The 17,577-nt window shown below is 43.8% G+C and overlaps 1 protein-coding gene across 1 annotated transcript in view; it reads left to right on the top strand.

Annotated features, from left to right (window-relative positions):
- AMN1 (antagonist of mitotic exit network 1 homolog) overlaps positions 1-16,622 on the top strand; it is a 162,220-nt gene extending 145,598 nt beyond the window's left edge. The window contains exon 7 of the mRNA XM_089680733.1: positions 16,301-16,622. Within this exon, the coding sequence (XP_089536859.1) occupies positions 16,301-16,374 (74 nt within the window). The 3' untranslated portion in view covers positions 16,375-16,622. The remainder of the gene's footprint in view (positions 1-16,300) is intronic.
- Positions 16,623-17,577: the final 955 nt, after the last annotated feature.

Below are 17,577 nucleotides of genomic sequence, written 5' to 3'. Positions count from 1 at the left end.
CAGAAAGTCAGTTTATTGTACACAATCGGTCAATTGCAGCTTGCCGTTGGCTGTAAACTGTACGTTTATGTCACTGGAATGCACTAATCACCCAAATAATATTACCGCCAGCCGGCGTGTAAATGGATTTAACTCTTTGAACGTACAATAGTGGTTGTGAAGCAGAAAGTCAGTTTATTTAGCACAATCGGTCAATTGCAGCTTGCCGTTGGCTGGAAACTGTACGTTTATGTCACTGGAATGCACTAATCACCCAAAAAATATTACCGCCAGCCGGCGTGTAAATGGATTTAACTCTTTGAACGTACAATAGTGGTTGTGAAGCAGAAAGTCAGTTTATTTAGCACAATCGGTCAATTGCAGCTTGCCGTTGGCTGGAAACTGTACGTTTATGTCACTGGCATGCACTAATCACCCAAAAAATATTACCGCCACCCGGCGTGTAAATGGATCTAACTCTTTGAACGTACAATAGTGGTTGTGAAGCAGAAAGTCAGTTTATTGTACACAATCGGTCAATTGCAGCTTGCCGTTGGCTGGAAACTGTACGTTTCTGTCACTGGAATGCACTAATCACCCAAAAAATATTACCGCCAGCCGGCGTGTAAATGGATTTAACTCTTTGAACGTACAATAGTGGTTGTGAAGCAGAAAGTCCGTTTATTTAGCACAATCGGTCAATTGCAGCTTGCCGTTGGCTGGAAACTGTACGTTTATGTCACTGGAATGCACTAATCACCCAAAAAATATTACCGCCACCCGGCGTGTAAATGGATCTAACTCTTTGAACGTACAATAGTGGTTGTGAAGCAGAAAGTCAGTTTATTTAGCACAATTGGTCAATTGCAGCTTGCCGTTGGCTGGAAACTGTACGTTTGTGTCACTGGAATGCACTAATCACCCAAAAAATATTACCGCCAGCCGGCGTGTAAATGGATTTAACTCTTTGAACGTACAATAGTGGTTGTGAAGCAGAAAGTCAGTTTATTTTGCACAATCGGCAAACTGCAGCACCAACTGTGCACGACAGCCACCAAAAAAAAAAAGGGTGTATGTCACTTTAAATTTTCGATTCTTTGATAGCTGTGGCCCTAAGTAACGATTCTGTGTCCCTGAGTAACGATTCTGTGTCCCTGAGTAACGATTCTGTGGCCCTGAGTAACGATTCTGTGGCCCTAAAGTCTCTGTGGCCCTAACTCTGTCCCTTAATACAGACAGGTCTGTCTCTCTTGAATGACCGGAGGCTAATGGAGAATTCTAAGATGGCCGCGATTTATAGTGCTGGCTGGCTGCTGATTGGCTAATGCGATCACATGTCATGAATGCATTATGGGTCAGCGCGCCTTGTCTGCGCGCCTTCCCAGAGATCCCCGCCCCATCTTCTCTGTCCATTTTCTCCGTGGCCACACATGTCGCCGCCATTTTTGGGAAAATTCGATTCGTGCATCCGAAGTTTGCTAATCTTCGGATTCGTCGCGAATAGAATTTTTCCAAATCTTCGGAACGAATTCCACTTCGTCATGTTCGATTCGCTCATCTCTACTCCTGATCTTCATCTGCATGATTTTATGCATTGCACTGCTGCCATATAATTGGCTGATTAGATAATTGCATGAATAAGGAAATGTACCCTTGTTCCTGATAAATTGCTTGGTGAATGTATGTTAATATAACCTGTATTATATTGTTACACATACAAAATAAATAAGAAGCTTTCTTCACATAAGTGGGCTGGCCTGATCAATTGATAATTTAAAAATAAAAGGTAAACTCTTTGACAGAACACACAAAAGTGGCCAGGAACCCATAAAAGTCACAGGTAGACAGGATCAGAGTCAGCAATTTTGGCAGAACACATGAAGGTGGGTGGGAACCCCTAAAAGTCACAGGTGAACAGAGCCATGAATTATGACAGGAAGATTTTGCTGTTAGAGTATACAAGAGTTTGGTTTAGAAATTAACATTTTAATCTTTAATTTTTTATTTTTTTTTTGGAGTGCTGTGTTTTTTTTAAAGCATGAACAGCAGTACTGTTTTACTTTCAGACACTAATGTCTATTATTGAACCTTTTGAAAGAGCCTTATCATGGGAGGGGAATGCAATGGAGGAGGATTCACTGCCCTTTTTAAAGCCAGCCATTCAACAGGGAACCTGCGGTTGCAGGAAAGAAAATCGCATAATCTATGGCCTGCCTTAGTGGGGGAAAAGTGGAAAGCAATTGTCAGTACACCAATCATGTAAACATAATAGTGTCCTGGTACAATCAGCCTGTCACTTTTTTTGCATGCAATTTCTGCTAGCAGCTATAGCCACTAGGAGTTATCATTGTGTTCTGCTGGCCAGGAAGGCTTCCTGACTGCAGAACACAATAGCACTGTGGGAGGGATTACCCTATCAACACAGTAAGTCATCCGCTTGGCAAGCACAGAGGGAAAGCCTCACAGAGGGGGCGGAGCCTAACCATGGCGGCTGAGGAGAGCCCGATGTAGGAGCTCTCGGACAATCTCCTCCACCCGACCTCCCCAAACCCCTACCTGTGACGAGGAAACGTGGTGAAAGGGGTTGCTGCGGCAGGGTGGTCCCCGCTGGATGGACGGAAGAGCTGTGGGAGAGCTAGTCTGGGAGACGGGGTTCGGATGCGGTGCTTGGTGGCGAGGGCGTGTCTGGTTGCTCGGAGACGTGGAGGAGCGGTGCGGCCACGTGGTCAGCCGCTAAGCAGTGCTGGGAGACCAGGAAGCCGGCCGGTGTTCGGAGCGGAGGGAGAGCAGCTGCCCGGCTTACGGGCTCACTAAATGAAGTCCTGTTGCGGGTCAAATAACCGGACTTTTGTCTGCCGGCAGACTATCTGGTGCCCAGCTAGCTAGCTCTCGATCTGCAGTCCCCTATGTTAAACCTAGAACCCGGAGCCCTGGTGGTCGGTCCTTACCCGGAGATCTGCCTGCCGGCTTATTAGCCGAAGACCTGACCGCTGGCCAACTACATGGAGGCATACTTGGTGGTCTACTGTTCGGGGTCCTGCTGATTGGCCCACTGTTCAGAGCCCTGTCTGTGAAGGAAAGACACTGGGGATTGGAGAGACAAAGGTGGAAGATACACTTGGGAGCCCCCTAAATACACACACTGCCCAGCCGAACAACAGTGGAAGAGAGCTCCTAGCCGGGTCACGAGAGGAAGAGTGACACGAGGAGGGTGAGTGACTTTGGTCGACACTTGATAAGTATGGTCCCCTGTTGTAAACTGCTTAGGGGAAGAAGTGTATGAGAGTAAAAAGGGGACCCCCCTTGACTGGGGAATGTAAAGGAGTGGAAAAGAGAAGAGGGTAAACGAAAGAAAAGTGTGAAAACCAAGTGAGTGGATAAGGTGCGATTTGTTTATTAATAATTGTCTCTCCATAACCCCGAGCCTATAAAGAAGAATAAGATTCATAGAAGAATGAAAAATAAAAATGCAAAAGGAAGTGGGCCTAAAGGGACTCAGACCGGTACCATTAAAAAATATACCTCCCAGGGAAATATAACTCCAGAAAGATCTCAGGGTAATAGTGGAAAAGGAGAAGTAGACCTAAGTCTGGAATGTAGCCCTAGACTATCACTAGGCCTTGACATTAGTAGCCAACAAATATCAGCTAATACAGTGATGGAGACAGAGTTACAAATACCAAATAAAAAGGAAATGGCAGAAATGTTTAAAGGTCTGGAAAAAACAATAAAACAAGAAATTGTAAATATTCGAAATGATCTGGGACATCTCTTGGTGAGAGTGGAAGAAACGGAGGAAAAAGTTAAAAAACAATCCCAAATTATCTCTGAATTAGAAAAAGAAATAATTAATATAGGGAAAGCCCAAGAAAAACTGCGCTATAAGACTGAGATACAAGAAAATAGGAATAGGAGGAGAAACATTAGGATACGAGGAGTCCCAGAGAATTCAAAAGGAGAAAATTTGCAAGAGGTGGTCTGTAAAATATTAAACTCCATAATGGACAATACTGATATGGAAAGGATTAAAATGGAAGGAATCTTTAGACAAGGAAAATTCCAAGGAAATTCGGGAAAGGAAAGGCCAAGAGATATACTTGTTAAATTTTGTGACTTCCTAGATAAAGATAAAATTTGGAAAAGGATTAAGGGAAAATCAGTAATCATGTATGAAGGAAAAGAAATACAGATATATGCGGATTTGTCATCAGAGACTCTGTGGAGAAGGAGAATCCTTAGACCTCTATTGGAAAGATTGAAAGAACAGAACGTCCAATATAGATGGGGGACCCCTGAGTGCCTAATAGGGTGGAGAAATGGAACTACAGCATATCTCAGGTTCCCAGAAGATTTGCAGTATTTTTGTGATAGACTTAAACTACAAAGACTGGAGATCCCTGGTTGGGAAGAAGAACACTGGGAAATTAGAATAAAAGGAAAGGAGCGCTGGCAGCCTGTTGGAGGGAGGAGGCGGGGGGAGGGGGGGGGAGGGGGAGAGGGAGAGAGATAACGTGGTTTTTTTTTTTTTTTTTTTTTTTTTTTTTTTTTTGTCTCTCTCTCTCCCTCCTGTCTTTTTCTGCCTTCTCCCAACCGTCTCCTAACCACTATTATTGAGATATTCAGGGAGGAGTTAGGGGTTGAGGGGGAGGTTGGAGAAGGGGGAAAAGTGGTCCATGGGTGGAGTTCTTTATTTTTTTTGCCCTGAGATTAAATCAAAGGTGGATTGTATTTCCACAAATGATTAGTAGGCAAATAGTAGGCCTAAAAAGAGGGGGGGGGGTGGGAGGGAGGGGAGGGAAGTTGGGAGGGATGGAAGCTGGGTGGGAGGGAGGAAGGGGAGGGAGGGAGGGGAGGAGGTACGGGGTCAATACTCTGCAAGACAGAAGAGATAAAGAGGAAAAGGCAATCAGGAAGAGGGATGGAGCCAATTGGGAACGATGGAAGAAATACAGTTTATAACATATAATGTGAACGGGCTGAGTTGCCCAGGGAAGAGATTTAGGTTGTTTAATGAGTTACATCATAGGGCGACGTCAGTGGTATTTTTACAGGAGACACACTTTGAGATAGAGGCAAATGTAAAACTGAGATCCAAATACTATCCAACATGGTACTATGCAGATTCTCCAAGTAAAAGAGCAAAAGGGGTTGCAATAGGTTTGGCAAAGAATATGAGATTTGAGCTGGAGGATAGAAGAACCGACCCGGAGGGGAGGTTTTTATTCTTAAAAGGTAAACTTCAGGGGATTGAGTGCACTTTAGCCAATATATACTGCCCTAATAAAAATCCGGAGATATATATGAAGGGTCTGTTAAAAAAATTAATGGAATTTAAAAAAGGGCGTTTGATAGTAGCTGGAGACCTAAATTTCTGTATAGACCCACAAAAGGATAATACCTCTTCTGTGCAAAGAGAGGGGAGTAGGTCTCTGAGAGCTTTGAAAAAAGCGATGCATGAATACCAACTAGTGGACACCTGGAGAATAACGCATATGAAAGACAGAGACTATTCCTTCTTCTCGAATGCACACGAGATATACTCGAGATTAGACTACATCTTAATAGACCACCAACTGATAGATCATCTGGTTAAAATCGACATAGAAACAAGGACGTTCTCGGATCATGCTCCGGTTGTGATGAAAATGAGATGGGGAGGAAGGTGGACTGGAGGATTGGGGTGGAGGTTAAACGAGGCTCTTCTTCTGGATGAGGATATAGTTCAAAAAATCGAGAAAGAGATTAAGGTATATTTTAAGGAGAACGAAACAGAGGGAGTATCGATAGCTACAGTTTGGGAAAGCCACAAGGTATTTATAAGAGGAATCTTGATCGCGGCAGGTGCAAGGAAAAAAAAGGAAAGAAGAGAGAGGGTCAGTAGGCTCTTAAAAGAAATATTGGAACTGGAGCAGATCCATAAGAAGAAAATAACAATAGATACGAGACAGAAGCTAGTGGATAAAAAAGATGAGCTAGAGAGGTTGATGGAGGAGGAGAAGAGAAGAGTATACAACAGGGTTTTGAACGAAAGATATAGATGGGGAGACAGACCAGGAAGATTTTTAATGAGAGCCTTGAATAAAAAGAAAAATAGGAACTACATAGAAAAGATAAAAAGTTCAAAGGGGGAGTTGGTCCACTCAAATAAAGAGATTATTAAAGTGTTTACGGAGTATTATAAGAAATTATATAATATCAGTACCCAAGGCCCTCTAAAAGAAGCCCAAGAGGAAATTAATAAAAAAAAGATGACATACTTAAAAAATGCGGGATTACCAAAACTAAGTGAAGTACAGTTGAAATCCCTAGATGCAGAAATCTCCCAGGAAGAAATTAAAAGAGCATTGAAAAGCACAGGGGGGGGAAAAAGCCCAGGCCCGGATGGTTATACAGTTAGGTACTATAAGAAATTCAGTGAGGTATTGCTACCCAAGCTGGAGAAATATATGAATGCTCTGGGAGGTGGGACGGAAGTGAGGAGAGAATCCCTACAGGCCCATGTAGTACTTATTCATAAGGAAGGAAAAGATCCATCTCAGTGCTCCAGCTATAGACCTATTTCATTACTGAACACTGACACTAAACTGTATGCAAAGGTGTTAGCAAACAGGTTGAGGGATCTGATGCCTGAATGGATCCATGGAGATCAGGTGGGCTTCGTACCAGGGAGAGAAGGTAGAGATAACGGCTTGAGAACCCTGATGCTTATTCAGAAGAGTAGAAAAGGGAAAGCCCCGGTGGTGCTCTTGTCGATTGACGCAGAGAAGGCATTCGATAGAGTGGACTGGGGCTTCATGATGGATAATTTAAAAGTGCTGGGGATAGGCGATAGAATGCGAGAGTGGATAAGCAAATTATATAGTGAGCCTACTGCAATCATCACGGTAAACGGGGAGAGATCAGAACCCATTGGAATGTCTAATGGGACAAGACAGGGCTGTCCACTGTCCCCTCTGTTATATGTATTGTCACTCGAACCTCTGTTGTCAATAATAAGAAATAGTGGATCGGTAAAGGGAATACAGATAGAATCCACAGAACATAGAGTAGCGGCCTTTGCGGACGACTTATTGTTCTATGTGGGGAATCCTCGAATAACTCTCCCAAATATAATGAAGATTCTGAAGGAGTACGGTGAACTTTCAAACTTAAAAATTAATCCAACGAAAACAGAGATCCTGAATATTAATATACCAAAGAATGAAAAAGAAAAACTACAAAAAGAATTCCCCTTTATATGGAGAGAAAAAGAGATAAAGTATCTAGGAATAAAGCTTACTGCCTCACTTAAGAACTTGTATAGATTAAACTATATATCTTTGATAAATGAGATCAGGGAAGATTTAAAAAGATTAGAAGGAGGAAACCCAGCCTGGATAGGACGTATAAACCTAGTCAAAACGGTAATTATGCCTAAAATACTGTATAGATTTCAAATGGTACCAATTAAAATTCCAGAGGCCTTCTTTAAGATAATGAAAAGAATGTTAACAAAATATATATGGAGGAATAAGAAACCCAGAATAGCATATGAAACATTGAGTAGGACTAAAGAGAAAGGGGGAATGGGTCTACCAGATGTCAAGAGATATTATAAAGCAGTGGTTTTGGCAAGAATATATGACTGGACATTTAACCATAAGGGGAAAAGTTGGGTAACAATTGAAAATGATCTTAGTGGCACTAGATTGAGTCAGATGATATGGGTCCCAACACAGTTTAGGGGAATTAAAGAAAGCACAAGTATGTACACATTAAATGTTTTTAGGGTATGGGACACTTTACACAAAAACATGAAATGGGAATTCAATTCTATATTAATGCCTCTCACAAATACTGAGTATTTCCCCCCGGGAAAGAATAAGATATCAGGGAGATGGTTTAGAAAGGAGGACACCCAACTGAGTGATGTCTTGGTGGAAGGGGAACTGAGATCACTTAAAGATTTAATAGAGAAGAAGGGAGATATTTTTATTAGAATAGATGAGTGGAAGTATCATCAATTGAAATGTTTTATTGGAAATCTACCGAAACCCCTGAGAATAAAACAGGAGTGGAATATGTTTGAAAGGTTGTTGGGGACACGAGGTGATGGGAAACACGGTATTTCAAAAGTGTATAGAATACTCACAGAATTAGACACAAACACAAAGTCAACTTTTATTACAAAATGGGAAAGGGACATGGGAGTTGAGTTTGACGAAGATAGACAGAGAAAGATGTTTAGATTGATACACGATAATGTTAGTATGAGAGAGGTTGAGGTTAATTACAAGTGTATGACACGATGGCACATTACACCGAGTGTAGAGCATAAGATGAATGGGGAAAACTCAAATAAGTGTTGGAGAGGATGTGGAGAGATTGGCACGGTGTTTCACATATGGTGGGAATGTCCGAAAATTCAGGCCTTTTGGAAGATAATAGTTAAACTGATTGAGGAAATAACCGAAATTGACATAGGGTTAGACCCAACGACGTGCCTCCTACACAAGGTAGAGACATCTGTAAATAAACATAAAGATTCAGGTATTTGGTACTTCTTGAATGCAGCGAAAGGGCTGATACCCAAGTTTTGGAGAAGAGCCGAGGTACCGAAGGAGGAAGACTGGATTAACAGAGTGAACCAGATTGGTAGAATGGAAAAATCATACCATATGCATGAAGATAGGATGGGAGTGTATTCTAGGAGATGGGAAAAGTGGGAAAGAGCAAGATTGAAGGAGAAATATAAGAAAATATAAACTAAGAGGTTAACAATAAAATGGATAAGCCTTATTAGATCAGAATGGATTGGAGTCTGCAGAGGGAAGAGGGGGGATGAGGGGCGGGAAGGGGAGATAGTGGGATGGGAAAGAAAAGAGTTTTTTTTAATAAGGGAAAGATAGAAATGTTATAAATGTTTATTTGTATTGAGAATTTTTTTCCCTGTTTTGGGACTTTTGTATTAATATGAAAAATTTAATAAATATTTAAATTAAAAAAAAAAAACACAGTAAGTCATCCAGTGATTTTCTTTCCTTCCACCAAGAAATTTTAATAATCTATGACCTGCTTTAGTCACTTGTGCGTACATCTTATTCTTACAGTACAAGACACAGGCTGAGTATTTGTAGAGCCTGCATTATAGGCTGCTACCTTCAGTTGAATGGACAGTAGCAAGTTCATGAGGATATGCCCCCAAGTATACCCCCTCCCCACTCTGTGAGTCCTCAGTTTTTTGCTTTTTAAGGTGGACCTCTTTTAACACTGCCCCTTTTCACAAAATCGGTCTAATTGAGTCCACCTATCAGATTTTCAGGTGACCCTATTGGACCTTTCATTCACCTCTGTGGAGCAGCGGCTGTACATACGTACCTCCTATCCAATCCTATCTGCTAAAAAGAAATGGAAAGGTATACATTCCCATTCTGTCTAGGTGAATCAAATTGGTGTAAACAGGCAGCCAGTGTGTTTTACACCCGACCGCCCATAGAGCAGAACCTGCTGTGTCTGTTCTGTATAAACGGAATGGACACAAACCTGTCACCCACCTGCTCAGCGAGGGATCAGTGGAGAGACCCCTTGCTGAGCTACGCAGATTCCATCCCGTGTGAAAGGAGTCTTACAGAGAAATTTCTCTTAGCCTAACTAGTTTATTTTTTTAATTTGGATTCGTCAATCAACTCTTCATGGTCTTCTAATACAACAATAGAACCAGTGCATCCGGATTGGTGAAACCTAAGTAAAAATCATGGGAGCCATGGGTGGACCCCATACTGTGAGAATGGGCTGTAATGATGCTTTGGGCACTATATAGCTACTGAGCTCTGTATACATCAGGCATTTTAAAACAGGAGGTAATCCCAGCACACCATTTCTTCTATATGTTTCAAGTACGGAACTTTGTGAACTCCATTGCACCTAATAAATCTACTAGATTTCAATCGACGTTTATTGATGTCTTGGCGCACTCTCAAAAATATAACATCTCAAACATATACAGACCGTTGAACCTTGTATATGCCAAGCCTTTCGAATCACTTAATGCTGTGAAATCCTGGGTCAAAGACTTCAACAACGCAATTACAGCAGACCAATTATTAGCAGGCTTCATCTCCACGTGTGCCTTCAACACCAATGAATTCTGGTGTGAACAACAATTGAAACTTTTACCCCGCGCCTACATGCCCTGTATCTACTCCAAAACTGACCCGGCTCTGACTACCTGCCCTTTATGCAAAACTCAAAAACCCTCATTACAACATAGATTTTGGCTCTGCCCTGCCATTTCCACATTCTGGAAGCAAGTAGTCAATTTTATATCCGTCATCACCGCATTCTGACTACCCATCCACCCTCTTCCGTTACTCTTCGGCTTTATGGAACAGCCAGTCATTGGTTTTTTTCTCCTCACAAACGTCCTCCTTTAAATACAACAAATCTTGGATTTCAACATGCCTCCTAATAGCAAGACGGGCGATTCTCCAACAATGGGTCTCCAACTGCCCACCAACTATGACGGACATTAAGCAAGGGCTCAACTCTCTTCTGCGGCTGGATAGACTCAACCTAATCACCTCTCCGACTACTTCAAAAAAATCACAATATCTCCAAAAATGGAACTCTTATATTACAGGATCCCTATCTGTGCAGGAGCAAGCCTTTTATTTACTCAGAACTCCAACCTTATATCCCATTTAATGGAACCCTCCTACGGAGCCAACGGATGCGGAACTACTATCGAGCTGAATGGCTAACTGAAAATTAGCTATATAGTTTATATACATGCTTGACATTCTAACCATAATACAGCTCCACATCAGGCAATTGGAGGGTGACACTTTCTCCATATTACACATTACACATGGCGGAACCCGTAGCTATGAGTTGGTAGCTGATTACTGACTAGGGATTAATATTTGCTGACCATCAGGTACTCCTTGACACTACTCATGGTCTCTTCTCCCTCTGCTATGCTTCCCCTCTCAGATGCTCATTTTTCTCCAGTCTACATAGTTCCTTGGGTTAAATTCTTTCTTTATATTTCTTTTTGTTCCTTGACTCCAATTGACACACCTCACATTACCACTCTCCCATGTTCTACTTTACGCTGATTGCCAAATGTCTTCATGTTCTCCTTCCATCTCCCATTTCCTCTTTCCATACTTTACTTCCCCTTTCTCATCTCCCCTTGCTTTCAACTCCCGAACTCTTTGACAATGCCCCCCCCCCTTCTATTCCCTTCTATTTCCTCTTTTGGATATATTTTTGGTGGACATCAGATGACACATATACACATACATACACCTTACTATTCTGCAGCATTTACTGACAATATATGGCATTAAAAAAAAACAAAAAAAACGGAATATATAATTCTTCACTAGCTAGTACTACTTCTACCCTGTATATACATTAACTTCTTATCTACCATTCCATCACATTTTGTCCGTCGCTACTAACCTTCACTACCTTGATACCTTAGTACTGTACCAATGCCTTTTTCTAAATGCCATCATCATGCTAAGGTCATTGTATTTTACATTATATTTGCTGTACCAATATGTTTTTGATTGGTTTCGATGTAACATTGCTGTCAAAACTGCCTCACCATTTTGCTTTTGTTTTACCTTGAAAAGCCCAATAAATATTCTTTAAAAAAAAAATAAAATAACAGGAGGTAAGAAGAAACTGAAAAACATTTTAAAAGAACCCTAGCACCCCAATTGCTTTTGTGCTTTTAGTTTTGGATAGTGTAAGGATGATTAACTATCACCAGCCTCCCTTTTCATCGTCATTCCATTGGGAAGGTTTCCCTTCACTTGATAGTAACTGAGGAAAAATTACCTATTGGAAGGTTTACCATTTGTTCATGTTTAGTTATTTATTATATTTATATTTAATTTTTGTGACATTTTTTCCTTTGGGTAGGGTTAGAATCCTTGTCAGGTTTTAATAGCTGTATGTGTCCCCACTGGGGAGAGCCACCCTTTTTATTTGTTGTAGTGACCATTGCCACCAGGGCTGAAAGTATTGGCAAATTCAAAATGTTATTGTCACCAGAACAAGCAGTAAATGTCTCAATGAAGACATCTGTTCTCATGAGGAGTTCTCACTTTTCAGCAATCTCTTACTTTGTCTCTGGGTCACAAAGTTCTAATCAGACAAACAGCAAAAAAATAAAATGACAGGAGTTTTATTGCATCCCTACTTTATCCAAAAAAAAAAGGAGTTTCTGCTATATATACACTTTAAGCATTGGACTCCCTGCTAGGAATCCCTAGGGGCCATGTGTAAGAAACATATTTTTTAAGTGTGACTTAAGCCAAAAGTTTTTGTTTTGTTTAGAGTATGGAATAAATAGACCCTCTTCAATTATATTTTTGGGGTTCTGTGTCCCATTCAGGTGATATCCCTTTACTTTCAGTTCCAGAGATACAATGGGAAGTAAAAGTGAGGAGATAACCCTTCTTTGTCTTCCACTTGAACAGTTGGCCCTGTGGCAATTGTGCGCTTAGACACATGGACGCTGGCAACCATTTTGTTAAGGTCTCTACCATTTTGTCTCCCTCCGTCCCCCTCCCTTTTGAATGGAATGTGGTCTGTAAATGAACTGGGGTCGAAAGTGCATATCGTACTCCATGGCTGTTGTAAGGCAGGACAGAGCACACGGAGAGGATGGGGGACACACAAAGCTTTATTGAAGCAACAAAATGACAGACACTCAATGGGGAAATGGCAGGGAGGGTGATGTGTGCACAAACCAGGGACGATTCCAGGCAAGGGGGGGTCTTCAGCGACAGGCAGGCAATCTCCCCCCTAGGCTTGGGGCCTCAGCCGAGCTCCCACCGTGACTGGACAGTGGATTGGAGACTCGGGCAACAGGGGGAAACCTACCACTAGGCAGGGACCTCGGGCAACAGGGGGCAACCTACCACTGGGCAGGGGCCTCGGACAACAGGCAGCAATCTACCCCTGGGCAGGGGTCTCAGGCAACAGGCGGCAACCTACCCCTGGGCAGGGGTCTTCGGCAACGTGGCAACCTACCACTGGGCAGGGGCCTCGGGCAACAGGCGGCAACCTACCCCTGGGCAGGGGTCTCGGGCAACGGGCGGCAACCTACCCCTGGGCAGGGGTCTCGGGCAACGGGCGGCAACCTACCACTGGGCAGGGGCCTCGGGCAACAGGCGGCAACCTACCACTGGGCAGGGGCCTTGGGCAACAGGCGGCAATCTACCCCTGGGCAGGGGTCTCGAGCAACAGGCGGCAATCTACCCCTGGGCAGGGGTCTCGGGAAACAGGCGGCAACCTACCACTGGGCAGGGGTCTCGGGGACTCAACGGAACTCTAGCTGTGGAGTCTGGCCTCAACACAGCTCCCACCCAGCTTTCTAGGGACATTGGGTTCACGGGGACTCAACGGGTAGCGATGGCTCAAGCACTCAAGGGCACCACAGGTAACTATACTCCGGGCACACCATGGGGCGGTTCAAGTAAGGGTGGTCTTGGCATGTAGTAGGGCAGTGCCTAACCCAGGTGGTCTGTGTGCACAACAGGGACAGTTCAGGACACTGGTGGTCAGTGCACACAGCGGGGCAGTTCGGAACACGGGTGGTCGGTGCACACACTGCGGACAGTTCAGAACACGGGTAGTCGGTGCACACAGCAGGCACAGTTCAGGACACAGGTGGTCAGTGTGCACAACAGGGACAGTACAGGACACGGGTGGTCGGTGCACACAGCGGGGACAGTTCAGAACACGAGTGGTCGGTGCACACAGCGGGGACAGTTCAGAACACGGGTGGTCGGTGCACACAGCAGGCACAGTTCAGGACACAGGTGGTCAGTGCGCACAACAGGGGCAGTTCAGGACACGGGTGGTCAGTGCACACAGCGGGGACAGTTCAGAACACGGGTGGTCGGTGCACACAGCGGGGGGCAGTTAAGGACACGGGTGGTCAGTGCACACAGCGGGGACAGTTCAGGATACAGGTGGTCAGTGCGCACAACAGGGGCAGTTCAGGACACGGGTGGTCAGTGCACACAAGAGGGACAGTTCAGGACACTCACGGTAAGCAGCTTGCAGACCCTCAGCGGCAGGCAGCTCCAGACAGGGACGACCAGCGGTCAGCATTCCAGGGACAACCAGCGATCAGCAGACAGCAGCAGCTCCCAGGGCACTCAGCAGCGGACGGCTTCCGGGGACCCGCGGCCACGGACAGTGTGCAGGGTCCCTCAGCAGCAGCTCCCAGGGCACTCAGCAACAGACAGCCTCCAGGGACACACAGCCACGGATAGTGTGCAGGGTCCCTCAGCAGCAGACAGGGTGCAAGGGTGCTCAGTAGACAGGCTTACAGACTTGCAGGGTCTCAGCTGTGGGGTCTGACCTTTGAGGAGAAGGCTCATGCAGAGCTGTGGAGACTCCCAACCCTGGGGTATTGCAGAGGGCTACAGTCCTGACCTTTTGGGGGTCTGCAGAGTGCGCAATGGGGATGGCTGGGGAGGCTCGGTCCCCCTCACCCAAGCCTCCCAGCATCTTTCTGGGAGCAAGATGATTCCAGCAGCATGGACAGGAACAAAGAGAGGAGGACTGCTTCCTGTGCGGGTCTTTTGAAAACCATGTGGGACGCGGTTAGGTTGCCTCGGCAATGGCCGGCCCAGCCCTGTCCATGGAAGCTCCACAGACATCAGAATGTGCAAGGGGGGAGGGAGGGGTGAAGAATATGGCGGGGGATGGGAGAGGCCCCGGCAGTCCGTGACAGTTGTAAATCCCTAATTAGCCTGGTTCCAGAATGTCTGCTTGACAACCACTTTCCTCTGCCCGGTCGTAAAACCATAACTTAGTCGGTCATGACCTGTAAGCATTATAGCAGAGGGTGCCATAAAACGTACATTCCCCATGAGTCATTTTTCATACAAATTCATAAACTTCAGCAGGAACTGGGCACATTGATATGAAGTATATATTCGGATAGGTCATTTTAATATGAGTCACATGACATGACACCTTATGTAGCGCCTACATGAGGGTAGAAAGCAATATCTTTTATCCGGAGTGGCAGGATATGCTACAGTTTGGTATCTGTGCGTTTGGAACATGATTCTACATATTAATCTGCCAGTTGCTAGGATGCTACCTGTACCTATTGAAGGTTATTGACCATAGTATGACCTTGGAAGGTATTTGATCATAACCTTGGTCACCGCCTAACACCCACCCCCAAATGAGGCGATTGGCTGTTTGCTCTCAGGAGACACCCCTTTGAGATAATTGAATAAGACTGACAGCCTGGAGAAAGTAAGAGCTCTCCCTTTTAACATCAGGAACCATCTTTGGGAGAAAGGCAACACTTTGTTCGATTGGACTCTGCTCAAACCAAGGACATTTGCAAGTATCCTGCCTTCTGAAACTTCTTTCTTTTATTTCTCTGTTGTTTTGTTGCGCTCTTTTTATATATATATATATATATATATTTGTTACATCCTTTTCTGTAAATATTTTAATTGCACCATTTTTTACCTTTTTAGAAATAAATCCTATTTTCTGAAAAGTGTTGAACTGTTTCTAAAGCTCTTAATGCAAACTAAGAATCCCTGTCTCTGATGAGTGCTACTGTATGTATTAATCCTCTGAATACATCTGTCTGCGGTGGCAGTGTGTATAGAGACGCTTATACCAATCTCATAGTGTTACTGCTAAGATTTGTGAGTTTCCTCCTTCTCTGTAAAAAAAAGGTGGTGGTGGCAGTGTGAAGGGTTAATTGCGTAATTAACCTGACCCAGTAACAATCGCTCTAAGGCTGCTGGCACATTGATTGTGGTCCCGCGAGCTGGAAAATCTTTGTGCAGGGCACAGCTGAGAGTGGCATTGTTATGCAAGTGACAGCACGGTTTGAGATCGGCTGGTCCTTCAGTCACAAGTTGGTGAGAAGGGCTGGGGTCTGACACTGCGCACCGTCACAGGCCCCCTTTAGAAAAATTAAATTCACTGTTTCAGTGACATCTGTAAAATTTTGGATTTCCCACAATTGCTATACCAGAGACAATGTTCACCAGAATATAAAAAAAAAGAGTAATAAAAACTCACATGAGTTCTAACCCTTCCTCGCTCCATACAAAATTTAAACATGATATCAAATACACTGTAATTTCACGCAGTCAGGAATGATGCAGCTACAATAGGAGATTGTTTCCTGCCGTTTGTACCATTATCAGATCAGGGTGCGTTTAGGTATTGTCTAAAATTCACCTATCCAAGTCTCAATCTGTAAGTGGATGTTTAGCATTATTGGCAAACCCCACCAGAACCATTGTTCAACTGTTTGTGTTTTGTCTTGCAGATCGCTCTAGGGAGGCCTTGGAACAGCTTGTGGGACCCAACAAAATAAAGCAAGTCACATGGACGGTTTACTAGAAGCATCACCCGTAGCACTGTGAACGATGACAGGCCTTGCTACCCTCTTACACAAAGGCTCAAATGAGAAGAACTAACTGTGTAGAATTAACATGTAGTCAATTTCATGGAAACAGAGGCCATTATTTATGTGATGGACTTTTAACACACAAGCACCTATTCTATTTGTCCTACCTACAGTCATTTACACTTTTGTTCTGAGATTTTAATGTATTTTGGATTTCAATAAACTTGTTAAGTAGCTAACACTATGTACAGTTGCAAGAAAAAGTATGTGAACCCCTTGGGATTACGTGGAGTTTTGCATGAATTGGGCATAAAATGTGCTCTGAACGTCATCTAAGTCACAACAATAGAAGAACATAGTCTGCTGAACATAATACTATACAAACTTTAGATGTTGCCATGGTTTAATTGCACATAACATGTAAACATTCACAGTGCAGGGAGGAAAAAGTATGTGAATGTTTGGACTTAATAACTGGTTGACCCTCCTTTTGGCAGCAATAACCTCAACCAAATGTTTCCTGTAGTTGCAGATCAGACCTGCACAACGATCTGGAGTAATTTTGCACCACTCCTCTTCACAAAACTGTTTCAGTGTAGCAATATTCTTGGGATGTCTGGTGTGAATTGCTCTCTTAAGGTCATGCCACAGCATTTCAATCGGGTTGGGGTCAGGACTCTGACTGGGCCACTCCAGAAGGCGTATTCTGTGCTGTTGCAGCCATTGTTTTGTTGAATTATTTGTATGCTTTGGGTCATTTTCCTGTTGCATCACCCATCCTCTGCAGAGCTTCAGTTGGCGGACAGATGGTCGTACGTTTTCGTGCAAAATGTCTTGATAAACTCTGGAATTCATTTTCCCATCAATGACAACAATCCGTCCAGGCCCTGAGGCAGCAAAGCAGCCCCAAACCATGATACTCCCTCCGCCATGTTTTACAGTGGGGATGAGGTTTTGATGTTGGTGTGCTGTGCCTTTTTTTCTCCACACATAGTGTTGTGTGTTCTTCCCAAACAACTCAATCCTGGTTTCATCTGTCCACAGTATATTTTGCCAGTAGTGCTGTGGAACATCCAGGTGCTCTTTTGCAAACTTCAAACGTGCTGCAATATTCTTTTTGGACAGCAATGGCTTCCTCCGTGGTGTCCTCCCATGTACTCCATTCTTGTTTAATGTTTTCCTTATTGTAGATGTGT

The sequence above is a fragment of the Staurois parvus genome, unplaced genomic scaffold (genome assembly GCF_062004578.1).
Source record: "Staurois parvus isolate SC_StPar_1 unplaced genomic scaffold, SC_StPar_1.0 ptg000249l, whole genome shotgun sequence".
In the NCBI taxonomy this organism is placed as follows: Eukaryota; Metazoa; Chordata; class Amphibia; order Anura; family Ranidae; genus Staurois; species Staurois parvus.
Note: the sequence above shows the minus strand (reverse complement) of the source record. Positions and strands in the feature narration are given on the sequence as shown.